The sequence below is a fragment of the Athene cunicularia genome (assembly GCF_003259725.1).
Source record: "Athene cunicularia isolate RWA chromosome 7 unlocalized genomic scaffold, athCun1 chr7_part1, whole genome shotgun sequence".
Lineage (NCBI taxonomy): Eukaryota > Metazoa > Chordata > Aves > Strigiformes > Strigidae > Athene > Athene cunicularia.
The window spans coordinates 30,446,738-30,468,939 of NW_020799107.1; the positions used below are offsets into that span (position 1 = coordinate 30,446,738).

The following is a 22,202-nucleotide window of genomic DNA, read 5'->3' on the forward strand; positions in this document are numbered from 1 at the left end:
CCCCCCCCCCAAAGCTCAAGGTGTACTTCATCAGTGACTAATAATTGACCATCACTGAGTTGCTTACAGTTATGGGGCTTCTGCTTTATGGGCCTGTGCCTGTATTTTAAAGGTCTTTGTTCTTATCTCCTATTGAAGCTGTATGCCATAACAAGAGGCACCTGGTACCCAGCTCTAGCTCACATAGCAAGTTCTCCTAACAATTTCACAAGCATGAGAGGCCAAAATTTGGGCCTTGTACTTTGGCATAGGAACGCAGCTGGCATTAAGGCCTGAGGGCTGTTCCTAGCACAGGTAATACTATTTTTACCAAGCCACTTGGTACAGAAATACATATACAGTATGACTGGTAAACATTGTATAAGTTTACTTATGTTTGAGTTCCTAACAAGCTAATAATTAAATACTACTCAATCTGCTGCAATACTTTTATGGGTGCAACAGCTTCTGCTTTGGCCCCAGCTAGTTATGGTTTTGGCACTGTGGAGCTATTGATGAATAGGGCATTCAGCTGATAAACAGTCAAATCCTGACTATCCTGAGGATAGTGCTGTTCCAAGTTTACCCTGAGGAAGTATCACTTCTTAAATAGGTACAGATTGGACAGAGAGCATCAAGCTTTGTATATCTACATACTTACAAAGAGACTTTGCTTAATCTCTTGTAGATAATTGTGTCACCAAAATCTGTTCACAAAGCATTTTAAGAAAAACCCAACACCAAAAGAAACTCCAAACCAAACAAAAACCTAGCAGTAAAGGCTTAAAATGCTGAGAAGTTTGCATCGCTGATGTACAGATCAATTTAGTGTTGGTGTACCTTCCTGATACGATTCTCAATAGCATGAAGGGTTTTTTGTTGTGATGACATCATCATGGTAATGTTATCCTCTGCAGCTAGTGAACTGACCAGCTGTTGAGCAGGATTTCATTAAATATAGAACAAAAAATGTGTTTTTAATGAAGCTGTTAGAAGTACTAAAAGTACTAAGACAATAAGACTTTTAAAATTCTTATGCTTATGTAAATGGGTGTAACGTTAGCCATTTTTCAAAGAAATATGCTAATCATTTTTGCTAAGGGTAGATGCAGTTCTGTTTTAAATTGTGGTATACAAAGGGTGTGACTGGTCTGTGTATAAAAACCAAAAAAGCCCAGAAAACCACAAAACAAACCACCAGTGTTTTGGTTCAGTTACAGTGAGATTTTGGCTGGTTAGAGTTGAATTTAAGGAAGAACATGAAAAAGCTGCTCTTTATTAAAGGTTTTCTTGTCTTGTATGTCTTTTCACTTTCACCCTGTTTTTCACACTTGGCATTTAGTTTTGGTACATTAGCTACTCTCAGTAAATCAGGAGGGATTATCTTCCTAACGGTTTCACAAACAACTTCACAACTATGACATATCAAGATTCCAGAGCGGTGCTGGAATTATTTCAAGAGTTGTCTTAGAGTGAGACCACCTTTTTCCAAAGCTTATATAAAAAACCCCAAAAAACTGTCATCCTTTAGAGGCACATACAAATACATAGTTTCCGTATCCTCTTTAGATATGACTCCCATTGTGCCTTTTGGAGACTAGGAAAAGGACTTAATAGTTAACAGGATCAGCTCCTTTGAGAACATTTCTAAGGCAAAGGGGAGAATAAGGGAAATATGCTACCGCCTTAAGTTTGGGATTGGTGTACTTGGTATGGGCAGAGAGATAATTAGTCAGCAGCCACTATCAAACTCCACAAGTGATTACAGTAGACAAATGTATCTTTACTGCTTCAACTGTTGCTCACTTCAGTTATTAATTTCCTGTCAAAACAGAAATACCACTGAGATGTTTCTGTGCTGCTGTCTTCATGCATTCCTCATAACGCCTTGGTATCTTCTGACCATTGTCCACTTAGATACCAAATAATGAGTTGTTACAGGTATGTGGTAAGTATTAACCATGGAATTGTTGTGTAGCAGTCATTGACATCTGTCAAATCTGGGATTAAATATATACTGAAGTTGGTGCAGGTGTGCATCTGGCCATAGAAGTGGAGGGAGGGAAAGATTTTTCTCTTGTGCCCTTTCCAAATGTCCATGGCTACCAGCAGTGCTGTAAAGTTAATTAGATAAATGCATGTTGTTGAGCATTCATCAAGTCGCTATCCTCTGGAGTTGCTTAAATGGTAGTAGAAATAGGGCTGGTTTGTGGTGTTTGGGGCTTGTGGTTTGTTTTGTTTTTTTTTTTTCTTCTAGCACTCGAAATAATGGGGGTCATTCTTCCATCTGTCAATGCATTTTAATCCTTTCTTATGGCAAAACTTAACATTTCCCATCTATCTTACAATGTTCGAGTGGATTCAAGGCTTTTTTTTCTGTTGATAAACAAAATAGAAAAGTCAGTATCTGTATTTAAGTAGATCATTCTCATAGGTCAGACATACACTGGTTTTTGTAATCATCCTTGTTTCTGTTCTAGAACTTTAAAAAGAATAATGTGAAATGCTTTCATTATTTTATTGCTGGTTTTAATGTTAATCATGTTCTGCGAGGTTTTTTTCCTAAACAACTAGTCATAAAAAACCTTTACATTTGTCTGTTAAAGCTTGCTGATAATAGGTTTACTTTCTTATTCAGTGTCTTCCACTTCACAAACAACAGATAATTGAGGAAGAAATATTGACTTTTGTAACAACAGATGTTATTGCTTTAGAGGATGCTGTCAATTCTTGCTTGAAATTAAGTCATTGGGAGAGTTAATCTTGACTAGTTCAGATTTCTTTTTAAAATTGCGATGTTGTTTTAAACTATGGAATTTTCTATATCACACCAGATACTGCAAGAGAATAGTAAACCACTCAGTTTTTAATGAGATAACAATGTACATTTTAGTCAGCCCAAGGGTGTCCCAAGGCCATGATTAAATTAAACGAAAGAAGTGAAACTTCCCTCTGCCATTTCTTGGAAAATTAACTTATGTTTATGGAGAGCAGCATTAAACAGAGTCCTTCATTTTCTCTGTTGAGACCATTCATTTTTTTTATTGAGATATTTTAAGTGTGGAAAAAGTCAACTCAAGGGCTTTATCATCTTTTTTTTACTGTACTTGCAATTCATTTTTCTGCACCATTCCTTCTCAAGCAGAAGATGGCTGTGAATTTGTTCTTTTAGCAATGTAAATGCATGGTACAGTCGCTGCCTTGTCTGCTTTTAGTTTACTATGTAATGCACATTCACTTCTGCAATCAATAATAATCAATAATGCTAAATGCACACGTAAGACGTTGGAGAATAAATGGTCCAAAGGTATTTCTTGTCCCTCTGCAGAACTGCTGGTTCAACTGAAAGCAGAAGATCTAAAGGGAATTTTAACAAACAGGGAGCACCGCTAGCAGGCATCTGTGTAATTATCCTATTAAAACAGAGTAACATCTGCATTATCTGTGCAAGTGCAGAATGGAAGGGAACATTATGTTCCCTAATCCTGTCTGGGAGCATTATGAAGTTAAAAGGATAACATTTTACCAAATCTGTGTTTTAACATGATAGGTTACACTTAATTACCTTTTAATTACCTATCTCCTTGCTGGGTTTTATGCTAAGGACCCTTCTTCTAGCCCTCATCACAGAGCTTTTCTTGCCTTTGGATTGTTTATGCCAGGTTTTATCTTTGAGTTTACCATGAAAAAAATGGTCCTGCTGTGTCTTACTTTTCCCTAGTGTGTGAAAAGCTCTAAGAATATTAATTTTATGTACAGAAGACATGTTATAGCATTCAGAAGTATGTGTTTTGAATTTAATTGCAAAGAGCAGACACATTGGACTATGTTTTATGAATAAGGAGTAACTGCATGGTAGAGGCCACACAGTAGCAAGAGGAGATTATTTCAACCTTCGGACTGCTTGCATTGTAAGCCAGGAGAGTGTATTGGCTTAAATAATGTAGATTTCTTTTTTCCTCTTTACCCCTGAGGGAGTCTGATTTCCTGATCACCTATCTAGCCATATGCCGTAGCTCTTGCCAGGAACTCTGAGCAGTGTCACTGCCAGCTAAAATTACTTGTCTTCTGAGAACTGAATTATGTTGAGATATGTCTTAAATTGCTGCACTGGCAACATCACAAAGTTTTGTATACACATACGCACACACACAAAATACGTTAAAGCAGCCTTACCTTGAAACTCAACTTAGAAACTTCAAGCATTGAATTTGATCCAGATACTGAGAGGTGTTCTACACCTGCTCAGGCGCATCGCTCCCTCTTTGTTCTCTTTCCAGTGCTTTTCTCAGCTTCTTTGTGCTCTGTCTAGTACAGTGCAATGTTGATACATACAAATTAAACATTCACAAAGACAGCATATTGTCTACTCCTGTTCAGTACCAGTTAGAGTGAAGACCTAGTAAAAACTTCTAATATATTTTGGTAATTATGCTGCTTTTCTTTCCTCTTGCGACAGGATGGAACTGAAATACGGATATACGTTGACTAAGGAGTTGGAATAAGACTGAGTCCTGCTCTGTGATATTTATATACCTGGACCATGAACTTGCTGTTTGGCTTCATGCTTTAGGAACCTTTGCAGTAACTGTGTGAAGCTGTTGGGAATCATGGCATTCTCTCCATGGAAGCTGTCCTCTCAGAAACTTGGCTTTTTTCTGGTGACTTTTGGTTTCATTTGGGGAATGATGCTTCTGCATTTTACTATTCAGCAGCAAACGCAACACGAAAGCAGTTCAGTCCTGCGTGAGCAAATTTTGGATCTCAGCAAAAGATACATCAAAGCATTAGCCGAAGAAAATAAAAATGTGGTTGATGGGCCTTATGTTGGGACAGTGACAGCGTACGGTAAGTGTGTGCTTTAGATTACATGATAATCTGATTAAGGTTTTTTCTAAATTGTCCAAACATTTTACTTCATGATGTTATTCAATTGACAATACTTTGTGCTGTGGATTTCCTGCACAGATGGAGAAAACAATCATCACTTGTAAGTATGAAATTGGACAAATTTTACATTTCCAGTCACTTGGAAAAGAAGTTGTCTGCTAATTTTTACTACATCTGTCTAATAGTTATATGTAGTAGGTCTCAGGTTATTTGTTAGAACTTAATTTAAAAAAACTTTTTTGCTTTTTTTAGAGAAATAGGAAACTTTCCTGTTTGTGTGTCAGTGATCTAAGAAATTCCTCATGAAAGAATTTGCCTTACTGATAAAGTAGAGACCTGCTATGTTTATTTCTTCTTCTTTCCGATTTCACTTCTTTTATTCAGTCAATTTACTCAACATTTAAGTTTATTTATCTGGTATAAGATTAAATTAAGCTTAAATATATCATTGCCTCGGGGTAGAGAACTCTTTTTGTAGAGTTTCAGTGCTTTGTTCAGCAGTAAGTTTTAATGCTTACTCTCTTCCATTTTGTGCAACATGAGAGGTAAGTTTGTGTGCATGTGTGTGACAAACCATGCAGAAAAGAACAAAGCATATTACCAGGAAATATTATGAAAATAAAAATACAATCCAATTTTAGGTTAGGTGTGTCCCCTTTTCAATATGATAAGAACACATCATACACCTTACTTATTTAGCATTTTTTAAACTCACCTTTTTTCGTACTTAGCTATGCACTTTCAGGCTACCTGGAAGGTTAATGGCTAAATAGTCATCTAGATTTGTTTCCTTTTATAGTTGCCTTAATGTTCAGTTCTGAAGAAAGTGGATAGATTTTTTGTGTAGGTTTAGACAGAATAAAGGCTAGGATGCAACAGATAATAGCTGCATCTTTTTCTCTAGTTTTCTCTTAATACACTTTACTTTTTGGTGCACATTATGAAAATACCCTCCGAGGAGGTTGTCTCCGTGTCTTGTTTCTATTACCTTTTTCTTCCTTTAAAAAACCCCAAATTTTTGACTGTGTGAATGTGCTTGCCTGTAAGCCTGAGTTTATCATCCCAAACATAGCTAACAGTTATATCACTTTGCTTAAATAACAAGCTATCCTTATTCTGTAATTTCTACTGATTAGTGACTGCATGTTGAACTATACTGGTATTGTAATCTTACAAAGCAACACAAGTTAAACAGTGGTACTAGATCGATATTTAGATTGAAGACCATCAAGCAAGTAGAGGTCCCTAGAGCATTGTGTGTGTAGGTTTAAACCAAAACCCTGTCTGCTGTGTAGCCATGGTCAGTGTCTCATCATCTTGTAAGAGTGGTTGATGGTAGGTGAATTAAAGAAGAAAAAACCCAAGTAAACCTCCTAAACAATATGTCTCCAGAAATTGAAGGGTAACTGCATTAATACATGCCCTAGTTAGGTCTGAGGGCACAGGATATCCTCAGGCTAAATTCCCCCTGCAGCTTGTTGCCTGTGGCCTTCATTTCCTGTTCCAAATCCCACTGAGGATTAAGTTGATTGCCACCAAGCAGTGATCAAGTTCCCTAGGAGAAGTTAAACTCCATTTGAAAGGGGGTGATAGAATTTTGTAATGCTTCTGTGAAGGTAAAGCTAAGTTTTGTGTAGAAATTTCAAGTTTCATGGCTGAGAATAATTTTAAGTTTAAAGACAAGTTTGGACAGGTGTTTTCAGTTAAGGAGTTTGGAATGATGCAAAATTAATAGTAATGTATTTATAATATTAAGCAAGGTGCTATGGTAAGTGAATAACACCATATTAAATAATACTTTATGAAACTGAGTAAGATAATTACTTAATAAGTAGGTTAGTTTGTCCTGTTTGGCATACCAAATGATTTGTTGATAGCAAATGATCAGTTTAGCTGCTCAGGAATAAACACATTAATGTCTAATGATAATGGGTAGAAGTTGGTTCACTGTTCTATGAAAATCAACACCCTTGATATTTAACCTACTTATTTCTTTTCATTTTATCCTCTGATTGCTATTAGCAAGCACAGTCATGATTTCCATGTTCAATAAAGTTTTAAGTTTGCTTGATTTGGCTGCTTTTACCCAGCCAAAAGGTTTTCAGTGATTCCTTAAATGTGATTGCACAGCTTGTTCATTTTCTCACTTTTTCTTTCTACCATATATTCACCTGTCAGGTAGGTGGGTCAAACATATTCCTTTCAAAAGTTGCAGTCCAAATATACATAGTGAGTGTTAGATTTTTATAGCAGTAAACAGTTCTCTTACAAAAATTATTATGAATCTGGGCTTCTGCCCTCTCCTTTGCAAACTAGTCTCCGTTTGCTTTTTTGTTCTGGTAAGTCTCTCATATGTTTTGGTATCAGTATTAAAAAATTACAATTTGTATCCATTTTTTTCTTCCTGATCTGTGTATGCCTTTATGCTCTGTTTCTTCCTCATTGTTTCCTGAATTTTATTTTCTTTTACAACTTTTTTCCTATATTTTTTTTTCCTCCTCCTTACCATGGTTTTGTTCATGTCCCTGCTTCAGTCTTTTCTTTTCTTCAGCACACTCTGCTGGTTTTACCCCTTTTAAAATAGTCCAGATCATTAGTGCTAAAGATTCCATCTTCTGATCTTTAAAGGACAATGGAAAACATAGCTATAAAGAAAAAGACCTACTTTATGGCTCCGTGGAATAAATATAACTCTCCTTTTATTTGGAAAAAATAATTATAAGCTTTCTAAAATAATAGCCTTTTCTTATTTACTCTCTCATTTGCACCAGAATTGGGCTAGTCATGGAAAAAAATAAAGGCAGCACAAAGTAAGTGTGGCAAAAATACAGCTGATGTAGGGGCAGAGTAATCTCTTCAGATATGTGGAGAAATTTTCTATTACAGATCAAAAAGTTATTTGATTCTAAAGTTGGGGAAAGCAGAAAATGTATTATACATATGCACATGTAATTATTTTGTGTAATTAAATGGGAAAATAATGCAAATTCATCATACCAAATTCTTTAATCCTGAGACAAGGGTAAATGAACAAAGAACAATACTTTCTTTCATGTTCTTTGGCTTCTTGCCACTATAATTACACAGTTTAGACTGATAGTGGTCTATTTTTCCCCTCTTGCCCACAGTTCTTTTAGCTTGCCTAACTGTCTATGCTACTTCAAGAAATCTGAACAAAAGGAAAGGGAAAGAAAAAATACCAGAGAACTCTTTCCAGATTGGCATTTGATATGCAAACTCCTGTTATTGTTTGTCGCCTTCCATGTGAAGGAAGTGCTGTGTCAGACCAAATAGATAGGTAGAGGCAATCACCAACAGACTGAAGGAAAGAAACAGGTGATTTGTGGTGTTTTGTGTACATGACAGAAAGGTTGAATTTAACATTTTTTTGCCAATGCAGTTGTGCACTGTTTGGCATACCAAATGAGATGCAGGAGAAGGTTTTTGTACTAACTCAAAGCTTTCCCTTTTGGGAAAGAGATTTTTGTTTCCAGGTGACTGAGCATCTTAACAGAGTGTTGCTCTGATAGTACTTGAATATAGTTTTAACTTTAGATCCATTATTCTTCAAGCAGTTTCCTTTTTTTTTTTTTTTTTTGGTTCCTGTGTGTACTCATAAAGGTGTACACTTCCCTTGAATATAGGATATGTATGTGAGTTGCCATGTGCTTTGTAAAGTATACAGGAAGACAGATTCCATGTCCAGGGAAACTTGTATCTGAGGCTGAACAAATTAGGGAACATTAGTGTATAGAACTACTAATGTAAAGATTTGTGCTGAGAAAGTGCCTATATATATTCCACTCTCATTCTTGTATCTATTTTTGATTCTGTCTGACAGTATGCATTGCATTATTAAGTAATTTAACTTTTCATTTTCATTTGTAGATTTGAAAAAGACACTTGCTGTCTTGTTGGATAATATCTTGCAGCGCATTGGGAAGCTGGAGTCCAAGGTGGAAAATCTTGTACTTAATGGAACAGGAGCAAACTCTACCAACAATACTACCACTCCTGCTCCCAGCTTAGGAGCAGTTGAAAAGCTTAATGTAGCAGGTGGGTATAGTAGTTGTTTAAAATATTTATGGGCTGTTTAATCTGTATTTTTCTCTCTTGGCCCTAACATGATGTTTCAGTGTTAGATATTTGTTATGTCTTAGGAAACAAAATTCAAAGTCTAGCTTGTATCAATGGCAATCTTAAGTCCAGTGGTCTTTTACAAGCTCAGGAAGATTTTCTCCTATGGTAACTTGAACACATTGAAGAAAATCAAGTTTTCACCAAAGGGGTATAGTCTACCTTGTTCATAGTAGATGTTTCATAGTTTAAATGGTTGCACTTTAGAATCATGGAACTGGGCAGGTGTTTTGTCTCTAAGCCTAATTACTAGGGTTGATATGAATCTGCTTTGCATTCTACCATATGCACTTCATTGGTTATTAACTGAAAGAAAACATTTATGTTTGTTAATGGATATGATTTTAAAATGTCCTTCCCTACTCTGCTAAATAGCTTTTATGATTTGACACACACAGAGAGATGACCTACCTGGTACCCTCAGAGTAAATAAATGTATGTTTTAAAACATCATTTGAAGTCCTAAATTTTGTCTTCACTGAATGGACTGTTTGCTACCCTTACAACTTCTCAAAGCATTTGAGTCATCCTGTGGTGGTAGAATGCCTTCTGGCCTCTTTACCTGCACATCTTGGTTGCTTTAGTATTCCCAGCTGTGAATGTGGTTGGTGCACTGAATAAATTTTGTTTATACTGCCTAGTCTGTTGCCCTGCGTTTTGCTCTGCCACCAAGTCTAAACAGGTACTGGCTGTCCTATAGGAAGATCTTAGTCTGCCCTGCTGATGATATTTGCAGTCCCCACAAGGGAGCAGAGCAGAACAGTTAGGGCAACTCAGTAAATAGGTTGATAGCTGTGTTCTGCTTGTGCTTGGGTTTCCTGTAAAATTAAATATTTCTGTTGTGAGGGTGTTACCCTCTTAAATTTGTCAAAACAGAGAAGCAGGTGTTGGCTAGGGTAATGCCACTGACAGGAAGTCTGGGAGAGCGGATGTACTTGGGAGTACCCCAGTACAGTACACCAGCAGAGTTGCTGTCAGCTGCTCTGTCCCAGCTGTATTTGCCTCTACCAGGATGTTGAAAGCATATTATCTCTGGGTGAGACAGACCTTTATGTCTCTCTTGCCACATAGTAAAAGTATGTTTATAAGCATTTACAACAGCCCTTGACAGGTGTGGTTTACTGCTGCTTGCCTTGTGGTCCTTTTTTTTACCCCTGTGTCTCTTCTCTTGGTTAATCTGAAGGCAGATTAGATACAGGTAACTGAAGGAGGTGTAGCACCTGCAGACTACTAATTGGGTGAACTGTGTTACTACCACAAGGGATACAATACAAGATCTTCACTGGAAGAGCTTCCCCTTTGACAGAGTGTGCTAGTACAATATTGTTACAGTTTCTGGGCTATATATAAAATGAAAAACATGCTTGTATATTTTCTTTTTTTTGTAGCTGGACAAGAGAGAGACATGATGCTCTTATTTCAGTAGATTTGCAGATAATTTGAAGAAGCATATTCATGTGGTTGCTTATAAATTTCTAGGTAAAGGATCATTGTTCTTATCTGACCAGGAAACATCCCATCAGTTCTTAGGGTGAACTGAGTTTTGTTTGTTATTCCTGGAGTTTGCTGGATTCACAATTTTTGTTCTCACGAGCAACATTTAAGGAGCTTGGTAGGAGTTTTGAGTTTGCAGTGTTTACATAGCTTTTTGCTGCCTGAGGCTTGCTCTGTGGCAAAAAACAGTTTGTCTTGTTAGAGCTTCAGTTTTTTTACCTTTGGCTCTTGGTACACTGTTTAAAATATCTGAAGCAACTGTATTAAACAGCAACAACAGAAAAACCTTTAGGAAACAGTTTCTTAAGGTTTGATTAATGTATTGTTCTGGTGCCTGCTTGGATAATGTTACTGTTGGTTATCTCCAGAGTACCAATGGGTAGAATAGAACTTGAAGCTAATCCTTATGTTAAAGTGCTACTGTTCATCCGTTTAAAGCAGCCAGTGGAAATTCATCTGATCAGAGGCAGCCAAATAGAAATGAAAAACTTGTTTCTACTTCTGTCTTCATAGCAGTTTACTGACAGTGGCAAACTCTGGAAGCCATATGATTCCAGTAAAAGCATAATATAAATACCTTCTCTGTTAGGAAGGAATTGTTTGGAAAATAAGCTAGGTGAGTAAACATTGTGATTACAATACAAGCTACAGCATTGGTTTTGTTTGTAATATTGCAACAGCATTCTTTTTTATTGTGCTAGAGCAATTGAGGTAATCTGAAAATTTTTGTAGGGAAGACATTTTGTTACCCAACAGTTTGTCATTTTGCTGGAGTTGAATCATGTATGTTTACAAACACATGATACTTCCATTATTTTCTTTATAATAGTTTATTCAGCTCTTATGCTATGAAGTGATTGCAGAAAACAAACATGTTAGGATTACTGTTTTTCTCTTTATCAGCTGTAATATTTTAATGCTGACTGTAGACAAATTCATGTTAGCTACTGTTAGTAATTTCACTTTTTCTGTCAGGACCACCTTTGTTAGGATGGAGCATCCTAACAAAATCATGTTTAATATTTTTAGTAATGTTTTTTAAAGACTTCTTGAGTCTATTTTTTTTGCAAATCTTTATTTGCCTTGGAGTTGCTGCTTAAAACTCTGAAGTAAATTAGGCATTTTATAGCCTCATTCATCAGTGCAACAGTGCGGTGTCATTAGCAGGCTTCCCTAGAAGAGTCCTGTTTCCAGTAGAGCTACTTCATGCATTTATTATTTTTGGATTGAGCTGTCACAGCACACTGAGACCCGATTCTATAATCTGTATAACCATGTCCCTTTACCTATGGAAAGTGTTCCTGAAATAAATGAAGCATCATGCAGGCTTCATGTGGGCTCAAGATGCACCTTAGCATCTATTGACACTGCTTGTACACCTTGGTAGTAGATAGTAGCGTCACTAATCATCCTGAAACCTGCATTTTGTCTTCACTGACCTTGTGTAAAGTGTACTGTTTGTTTTATACTACCTGAGTAGATACAAATGATAAAATGAGACATAATAGAATGACAGGAAGGTGATTGTACTGTAAATGCTTGTCCCCATTGCTGATTATGACTGGACAAAAAAATCAAGAGAAAGACATAATATTTTTATTATAATTGAAAACTAACTACCACAGCAAGCTAGGCTTGTCAATCTCAGAGTGCTATGAGCTTTTCTTCCTCATGTGTTTTAAGTATTAGGAACATTTTTGTGGGGAAAAAAAAAGTACACTCTTACTTGCAAACTAGGAAGAACAGAAATGATGATGAGTCAACATGTCTTCTCCCAAAGCCTATCTGCAAGTAGAATTCTTTTCATTAGGTACGTTGCTGTATTCAGAAAGCAGCCCTAAGAACAGTATCCATATGCTATGGGGAGAGGATCGTGATAATGCAAGAATCCTGGTTTAGTTCCAGGGTTAAGTTACTGAAATCAGTCCAGGTTATGGTTTTATCTGACTTTAATAAACACAACTGGTATGTGACCATGATTCAGATTTATGGATCACAAAATTATTTTCTGTGAGATTAAGGACACCTGTCTGTCTCTTCTGTATAGACAACTAGAATAATGTAAAAAAATGAATATTTATAGTATTAGAATATGTGAATGTGTATATACATTGTTTTTAGCTTAGCTGAGATAGGAGTTTGAATGTGACTATGTAAGTAATCCAGGTAACAGTGAAGAGAATGTATGTTGAGAAATGGTTGTCAGTTGCAAAGTGGTTGAAAAATCAATTTAAGATGCTGACATTTCTCAATGAACTGAGGGCAGAGGGTATTTAATTTTTGCCCAGTATACATCTTGATGGCAAAATGTCTGTTGGTCCAGGAAGGTTCTTACTTATAACTAATCAACTTGCAAGGTTACTTCTTCTAAAGCACTACATCTGAGCTAAAACCACCCTTCAGTCACCTCAAGTCTCTTGACATTGCAACATGGAATCCAATGAAGAAAAAAAAAAAAATCTGTGTTCTTTTTTATATTTTTAATACTCTTCTACAGTTTAAGGGTGGTCATTGCAGCTGCCTGGGCAAATAAATTTGAGTAGCTCATGTTCCCCCGAGGAACAGATTTGCTCTGTGCTACTGGGCAGCAGTTGCCTGTAACTGGATGACAGTGTTAATAAAGGAATACACAGTCTTTGCAGCCTTACGGGTGTAAAAGCAGATGAAAAATTTCCTCTGAACCAGACGGATGAGAAAAGACCTAATAATAATGAATTTTGTAACTTCTTTTAATACAACTGTAACTACTGTTTCTAACGACGTTGTCATTTGAAGGCCTACCAAATGTCTTCTAAAACTTTTATCAACAGCTTCTGTAGATTTTCCTGGTGAATAAGTGATAGCATCTTGAAAAGATATTAGGGAAGTACTTGGCTAGCAAAGATTTATTTAGGGGGGGGAAAAAAAAAAAAAAAGCAGCAGCGTTCAAGAAACCAGAATGTACTCTTGACTGTGGAAAGCATTAGGCAATGTGAGCCACAAAGTTTGGAGAGGTCCAGGTAAGTGTTAGACCAGGAGGTGTTATAACCTGAAGTATTATGCTAGAATAATCCAATATAAATTGCTTATTGAAGGAATGAGCAATATCTTCTCTGAAAGAGCCTGTCAGCAAAGGATAAAGGAGGCATTAGCATGGGAAATAATCAAACTGTTTATCAGTTTGGAAAAAATACCTATCTTTGTTTTAGGTATATTAATACAGCCAAAAATTGAATAATCTCTGGCCAAACAGTAATCATCATGGCTATTTATGCCTCGTAACACCCTAACAGAAATGTTTGTGTCTTCCTAAAAACAGTTTTGATAAATTTTTAGCCTGTGCTTTGACCACTGTAGCCTAAATAAGCAATTTATATGATTACTTCATATTACTTGGTACAGAGCCCATGACTTTTTCTTTCAGTGAGTAGACTCTTCATTACCATACTGAAGCCTGAGATATGCTGGTAGTTGGAGATCTCCAAGCATAAGTAGAACATATTCTTTGACTAAGATTTATAATTGTACTTTGGCCAGATGTGCAAACATCTAAGAATATGAGTCTTTAAAATTTAAGGGCTGTTTGGAAATAAAGTTATTCATCACTTACAAAGGTCTCTTCAACAGTTATGCTCCTTATTTGGTGAGACATGGAGAATTTTTTTAAAATTGTTCCACCTCTGCTGTCAAGTGTGGAGTAGAACTGAGACGACAGTGGCGAAATCTGCAATGGAAAATAGTGCTCTGTGGTGTGTGTAGAGTTTTTGGCAGATAAAAGGATCTGAAGAAAATCCATCTGGATTATGCTCGTTCATAATAAGAAGGTGATAACAGTTGGTAGCAGGAAATGTTGAGGATTTAGCAAGGACTGTAACTCAGCTGTCTCTGAAGTAGATGGACTCAGAATTCTATTCGATTAATTTTTGAGTTCCCATTTAGAGACCAGAAATCTCTCTGCCTGTTCAGACTCTCAGACAACTGGCATTGTTAATTTATGTGTAGACTGTACTGTGTATTCATATCCTTGGTGTGTTTAGGTTTCATGTTTGTAGCGTGGCACTGCACCTGGTTTCTTCCTCTGAAGTTAGTTTCGCAGAACTTTTATAGAGGGAAGCCCAAGAGCAAACAGGTTCTCTTCTCTGTGTGAAACAATAATAGAGGATGAGCTCTTAGTATTATAAATATCTTTAATCCTAATCTCAAAGGAGCTGAAGGTAGAACATCTACTAGAGGGTGAAGCTGCATAGATGATGTTAAAAAGCAAAGCCATGGAGCACCTTGGGTAGTTTGAGTGGGAGGTTAGGTGTTACTTTTTTTTTTTTTCCCCCCTCTTTAGATCCATGTGTAAAATCATAAGCATACTTTCCTTCTCTCCTCAAAAACATCAAACAATCTGGTTCTTTTGATACTGACAATTTTCAAATGCTTTTTCAGAATCTCCATTTTGTTTATAAAAAATGTGAATTAATAATAAAGATACTTACAAGGCTTCAGCTGATTGGTTTCAGAAGCAATAAAGTCCTCTTTTCTTCTCTCTCTCCTCTCTGTCTTTATTTGTCCAAGTTGTATCTGAAAACCTTTTAATATATTTGGTAGCCATCCTTTCTGCATTTGTGGGAAGTAATGTATTCCCATACACAAAAGAAAGCATTAATCTAAACCGTGAGTGCCTAGCAGGTAAAGAGTTTTTGTCAGCCTTTAGGACAGGAAGCTTTGAGCTACTGCCACAAGCAACACCCCAGGTAAACTTGCTGTTTTGGAGATAATTAAAGTTGCTGTTTTGGAGATAATTAAAGAGAAATGGGGAAATATGAAACCATGGCACTTTCAAGCAGAGCTTGTCTACATAGCTGCTTCTGTTGTAGATGAATCCTTGCTTCCATGTGACAGGCACAAGATCAGTTTGGTTTAGGCAACTTGGCTTTTAACAGCTGTGCTTTTCTGAGATAACTATGAAAGAAATCCTTGATTTTTGTGGGACAGTATTGCAGTAAGCATATTTCATTGGATAGGGCAATCTGCATGCACAAACATGATCAAAGAATCAGTCCTCTCTCTTCTCCATGTGATTTTTCTTTTTTTTTTTTTTGGTAAGCAGGTCTTTGGGGTTTGTGTGTTGTGGGTTGGTTTTTGGTTTGGGCTTTGTTTTGGGGTGGTTTTTTTACTGAATTGTGAACTCTTGCTGTGTTCTTGCAGCTGTGGGAAAAAGCTTGATTTGAGCAAGCTAAAACTGTTTCAATTCCTCAGACTTTAAACCACTGCTAAATAATAGTGGTATTAATTCCGAATATGCATGTTGCAAAATGACTTTTTTAAAATAAAACTGTTAAAATAAAGCAAGGACCAAGATGCTCTGAGGCCATTGTCATCACTCCACTGTGCTTGTTCGGTGAAAAGCTAGATTTTTGATAAAGTGTTAGCATCTAACACCTCAGATAGTATAACTGCACTGAAAACTGTGCCAGACTGGTTGTTTACAAAATGTTCTTTTGCCTTGAAAAGTGTCACTTCTGAAGATTTTAATTGTGTCTCTTTGATCCCATAAAAATGAGCAAGTGAAGGTTCATGTCAAATCCTCCTTCACACCCTTCTTGTACATAGATGGTACTTGCAGAACTCTTTCTAAGACTAAGAATGGTTAAGTCAGGCTGCTGTATGTAGCACTGCTCACTGAGGGAGAGTATTTTTGGTGTATCTGTTGAAAGTTTCCATAGCTTTTCTGCCTTATGCATTAACTTGTTCTGCCGTATTGACTGTTGAGTTATCTTTTAACAACTTTACTGTTAACATCTTTAAAGTCACTCATTAGGATGCAGACTTCAGTATTTACTTGTCATTTAAGACATGATGGCTTGGATGCCTGTCAGATATCTGGCATTCTTTTTGAATATGTAGCAAGGCAGCCTGACAAGTCAGCTTTGGCAATGCTGCAAGCAGACTTTTTATTTAATCTTACTATGGTGAGAATGACCTTTGTCATGATATTTTCATGTCCTCCTTCCTAAAGACTTGGGATTGGCACAGTGAAGCCTTTTAGGTGGGGAGGAAGACTCAGGTAACTTCCTGATCAGTTGATTTCTTTCCATGGCTCTCTTTCCAGTGAACTTCGTTACACACATGACAGCATCATTAGTTTTAGCAGTCTGCAGCCACAGTTCACCCCGTAGTTCTGTACTTGCAGAGACTAGGTTAAAAAAAGCTAAGATATTGTGTATTATTTTGAATTTCTGAATCTGTATTCCTGTCTTAAGAGGACTACAGCAGGCTTTTCTTCAGCTAACATAATATGTACAAGGTTCTGTAAACAAACTTGTCCCCACAGAACGTCTGTGTGTACCAAATGTAATAGGATGGAAGCTGCACTGGTTCTAACAGCCAAGATTATGGATTTCTGAGGGTGATGCTTTGCTTTGACTCATTATTGTGCCTTCATCACTGTATTCTTTTTCCACACTGTATATAATACCAAGCAGTTTTTCCCATTTTGCTATCCATTTGTCTCTCACAAAGGCAATAGCACAATGCTGGGGAGTATTGTGTGTTTTCAAGCCTCACTATTGCAGCACAGTGCAATGACTGTGCAGAAGACCACACGTGAATATTTTCTGCTGCAGTGCTAAGCTGTATTAGTAATGCTGAAGGGGTCTGTTAGTGGTCCCCTGGGCTGCATTTTGATTAACCACTTGACTACTACTTGAATTCTCCCAGCACTGCATTGATTACAGTAGCGTTAATGGAACACAGCAGCACAGCTGGTGTGAGGATGGACTAGTAGTAGTAAAGTTTTTCTTTTTTTCTTTAAATCATGCCAATGCTTTGCTACTGAAGTTTCTAAAATGTTAGTAGAAAGCATTTTATGCTCCGCATTTAAAATCTTGAAACCTTTAGCTCATTTCATTGAATATGTTGATAGTGTTGATATGTTGACACTGCAAATTCTCTCTTTAAAGAAATCTTACCAGCTGGAGCTGAAAAATATGAATTAAATTGAGAATGTGTTAATTAGTGGGAGAAGGGAAAGGAGACCTTACACAAGCCAACCGGTCCTAACTACAGTGTTGTGTCTAAGCATAGATACCAGATTTCAGAACTGAAATAGAAACAAGAGAAGGGCTCCATGAAGTAAAGTAAGAATATATTAATGATCAAAACCAGAAAAAGAACAAATAGAGATTAAATTGGTGAATAGACGTGATCTGATGTGATTGCTCTGTACTTTTTATACTAAGGACGTTTCTGATTTTATGAGCTTTCGTGATGGGAAACACTTTTGAGTTGAGCTATTACCTGTGCTATTTATATATCATGAAAAGATATTCTAATAAGCTTTTTTTCACTAGTCCGAAAAAATCTGAGTTTTAGCCTCAAGGTTCCAAACTATATAAAGTTTTGTGTCATGTTAAATTTTAAGACATTTCCATTCTCTGAAGAATGAAGAGTTAGCCCTTACCAGACTAGATAGGCTGCTGGAGTCACAGTTTGCAATTTCAGCGGTATTGTGGCTTTTTCATTTGTTTTAACCAATATTGCTATTTTAAAACTTATGACAAATAGAATACCTATCAAACAACAGTCACTGTTGAGTAGCTAATTATAACAGTGGGCTTAGTGGATTATTTCTAGACTGCCTAACTGTCTGCTGGATAAAAATTGAAGCAGAATTTTTTTAGCCTGTTACAAAGCACATTATTTGAAGGATGTTCAATATAGGAAAGGGACAAAATATATATGTAGCACTCACTATTGCTTATTTTTACTGTTTTATTAGAGAGTAACAAGGAAACAAACAAAAAAAATCAATTCCCTATCACAGATTGTGTTTTAAATCACATAATTCTTTCTTAGGTGTTGTGGAGCTTCACTAAAACAAACAGAACCTGGGGACATGAAGTTTAATTGCAAGAGACAATTCAGACCAGTAGCTGTGAACTGGGGTTTAAAGAGAGCGGTGTCAAAGGCATGGGATTTTAGCTGATATAGTTGCTCTTACAGAGCGACAAGGAAGAAGTATCTTTTCCAGTGCAAGGTTAGGTGGCTTAGCTTAAATCTGTCAAGTCATTCATGCTAATGTGCTAGACTTTGCACTGAAATAACTGATGATTGTTCACAGGTTCAGCACCTGCTGTGCACTAACGATCTCTTGATGCAGAGCTGTGTATCTTTGAACAGCCACAGGCATTTGCGAAGTGAACATATGGTTCCTTTCTAAACATGGGGATAGAGTTTGTTAGCTACGTATTGAATAACCCATGACCTCACAAACAGAGCACTGTATGTGAAGAGTTCTTTTAAATGTAGAGTTGATTGGTGTTTTATCAATATTTTCTAATTTTTCCAGGATAATCTGTAACATCTTTGTGCTCTTAGGTTTGTAAGATGCTCACATTCATATTTTCAATTTGTCAGTGAATTGACTTTTAATGTAAGATCATATGAGATAAATGTTTAATAATTATGTCTTCGCACAACAGCAGTCAAGAGGAGATAAGCTGCGTATGACTTCAAAAACAGGTGTCTGGAATAGAAATTAATATCATGGCTCACACAAAGTTTAAAAGAAAAAAGTGTGTGCATTAACTACTGTTGCTTTGTACTGACTTGACAGTTGCTGTATTTCTGACTTTTTTGGCTGCAAGTTCTAAGTTTTGGCTGGGAAAAGAGATCTCAGAACTTGCATTTTAAATTAAATAAATCCTAATTAAGGATAAAAATCCTTGTGGTTTCTCAAATGCTGTTTTCCAACGAAACTATCTTTAATGTCTGCCTTAATAATTTTTCCCCTTCAAGAAAGAACTATCTAACATGAATTTGGTAACAGCATAATACCTCTATCCAGACCTTTTTAATAAAAAATACTGGGATTTAGGTTTTTTCAACATCTTCAAAATGAATTGTATTTTAATACTTGCTTTCTGTGGTTTGGAAGACCCTGGTATGTAGATCAGTGTCATGGTTTAACCTCAGCCAGTAACTAAGCATCACATAGCTGCTCGCTCACTCTCCCCCCCATCCCACTTGGGAGGGACTTGGAAGAGTAAAATTTGGGAAAACTTGTAGGTTGAGATAAAGGCAGTTCAATAAGTAAAGCAAAAGCCATGCACACAAGCAGAGGAAAACAAGTAATTCATTCACCACTTCCCATCAGCCGGCAGGTGTTCAGCCATTCCCAGGAAAGCCGGGCTCCATCTCACATAAATGACTTGGGAAGACAAACACCATCACTCCAAACGTCGTCCCCACTTCTTCCTCCTTCTCTGTGGTGGTTTAGGCCCTGCCGGGACTGGAGAGTACGTTGCCGTTGTCCCTCCCCCACCCTCGGACACAAGTAAGGCACAAACCTCAGGTTAAAAGAAGAGGAAATTTAATACAACAGTGTAATAATCTGAACAACAACAGAGGCAATGATAACAACAATAAACAGTAATAACAGTAAACAAGACAAAAGATATACAGAGAAATACCGCAGTGGATACAGACAGCTCGCTCGTGTGCTTCCCATGATCAAAGCCACAAAGGAGAAAGTATCCTGCGATGCTGCACTGGACCTGATGTCAGCATGGTATGAATAACCCAGCTGGAGATCCCTTCCCCCTCTCTGCTGGGAAACTTAACCCTATCCTAGCTGAACCAGGATATTCCCTCAGCTTTATATGCTGAGCATGATGTCCTGTGGTCTGGGATATCCCAGGGTCAGCTGTCCTAGCTCTGTCCCCTCCGAGCTTCTTGTGCACCCCCAGCCTCCTCGCTGGTGGGTGGTGTGAGAAGCAGAAGAGGCCTTGATGCTGTGTAAGCACTGCTCAGCAGTAATGAAAACATCTCTGTTATCAATGCTGTTTTCAGCACAAATCCAAAACATAGTCCCCTGCTAGCTACTATGAAGAAAATTTGCTCTGTCCCAGCCAAAACCAGTACAGTCAGCATCCCCAGGGTTCCACTTGCTTCATCTCCCTTGTGATCCATTCAAAAGTGTAAAGTGTTGATGTTGGTCCTGACTGTCCATGTGATGTGCAAGATTTGTTCCCCTCTGGATTCCTCTTTAAAAAGAGCCAGCTCCTAGTTAGCATGGAATATTGAAGCATATACATGAAAAAGGAGTGAGCTAATTTTGGCAGTATGGGCCCACACTGAGCTGGAGACACACTAGGGAATACTGTCCTGCCATCGCTGCTTCTGCTGGTCCAGCTGTGCAGCAAGGTTTGATGAGGGCAAGCTGGACTGTTAATTTGTAGCTATGAATTTGTATTTAAAGAAGCTGCTTGCAGCTTCCTTGACTTTAGATATTTTACACTGATGTTTCATATTTATAACTAGTTCAGAACAGCGTTTAGTAAGGATGGGGGAGGGAGCGTTTTTGTTGCCCACAGGCTACTAGCTGCTACCAATAGGCTTCAGCACACCCTCCATGACTAGTGAGCAGCTAGAGGAGCAGAAATGTAATTCTTCATACAGGTTCTGATCATTAAGGAAGAAAAAAATTGGAAGAGATGTTTCTTAACCTAGAACTCCCACTGGCTATGGCCAGGAAGGGGTTCAGCTTCAATGCAAGTAGTTCACTGGAACCATTGAAATTATTCACAAGTGAATTCCGACTTTTGCATTTAATTCTCAGGCTTATGTGCAGAAACCAGTATGTTCCCATACTGACTTTCCCATTTCTGCAGGCACTGTGTTGCTTTGGACTACCTCCTTGAAGATGGGTTTCCAGTCTGAGTATATCAGCTAACTTCCTATTTGCAGGCACAAAGGGAAGATTGCTTGTCTAGGGGGTACTCGGATGGAACAGAGCTTTTCTCTATTGCTTCTTCTGTTCTTTCACATTAATTTCCTCCTATATACATATATTGTTACACTTGGTTTGACTCTGGATAATACTTCATGTAAATTCTTTCATGGGACAGTTTGTATTTAAGCTTTATAGAATTGCCTTTGCTATGCTATTACCTGATAAGTAGTTGTGAATGAAGGGAGTGGAAGTTGATACAGATGTTTGGGACAGATCCATGGTAAGGCTGAGGGGGAAAATGGAGTGGAGAGCTGGTGAGCATGTGAAGCATTTGCAGAGTCTGTAATGGTGGAAAAATGATGTTAACGTTTTTGACGAAGGTGAATCCTAAGAGTGTTTACTATTGCTGGCAAGGAGGGTGGAAGATGTTGGGTACTCTTGGAAATACTACTGGAGACATTAATGCTTCACCAAGCATTTCAACGTGGTTAGAGGTGATCATAGTGGGCGTTAGTGTTCTGTGTTCCATATACATATAGATTATCCTGGCAAGATCAGTATGCTGTTTGTATGTAAATCATCCCAGTGGAAAATCAAGAGTGGGACTGCTCTGGAAAAGCCCTAGTGCAGCTGACTGCAAGAGAGACCAGAAGCCTGAGAAAATCTGTACCTACTGCTGACATAAATGTCTGCCTTTTGCTTTTTACTTCTTCGAATGGGCAGGGACAGGGAGAGCTGGGAGGGTTGGCTTTCTGCTTGGAAAGTGTCTGTACGTAGTACTGAAACAGCTGCTCTGAGCTGTTGGAAGTGTGTGGCTGGTGCAATATGTGACTGTTGGAAGATGGCAGTTTTTATTCTTGCAAGTAGATCTTGCAAATACAGGGGCCCTGTAAAACCTTGTGAACAGTGAACGCTAGCGAAGATCACTGCCCATCTACAAAAACAGACTTGCATGTAGAAAATGTGTTTACATATGACAAAAGCAAACAGGTATCTAGAC

The 22,202-nt window shown here is 37.5% G+C and overlaps 1 protein-coding gene across 5 annotated transcripts in view; it reads left to right on the plus strand.

The window, feature by feature from the left end:
• Nucleotides 1–22,202, plus strand: part of MGAT5 (alpha-1,6-mannosylglycoprotein 6-beta-N-acetylglucosaminyltransferase) — a 135,970-nt gene that overhangs the window by 45,161 nt on the left and 68,607 nt on the right. For all 5 annotated transcript variants that reach the window (XM_026852188.1, XM_026852184.1, XM_026852187.1 and 2 more), the window contains exons 2-3: nt 4,439–4,827; nt 8,758–8,925. In XM_026852188.1, coding sequence (XP_026707989.1) covers nt 4,590–4,827; nt 8,758–8,925 — 406 coding nt within the window. In that variant the 5' untranslated portion in view covers nt 4,439–4,589. The remainder of the gene's footprint in view (nt 1–4,438; nt 4,828–8,757; nt 8,926–22,202) is intronic.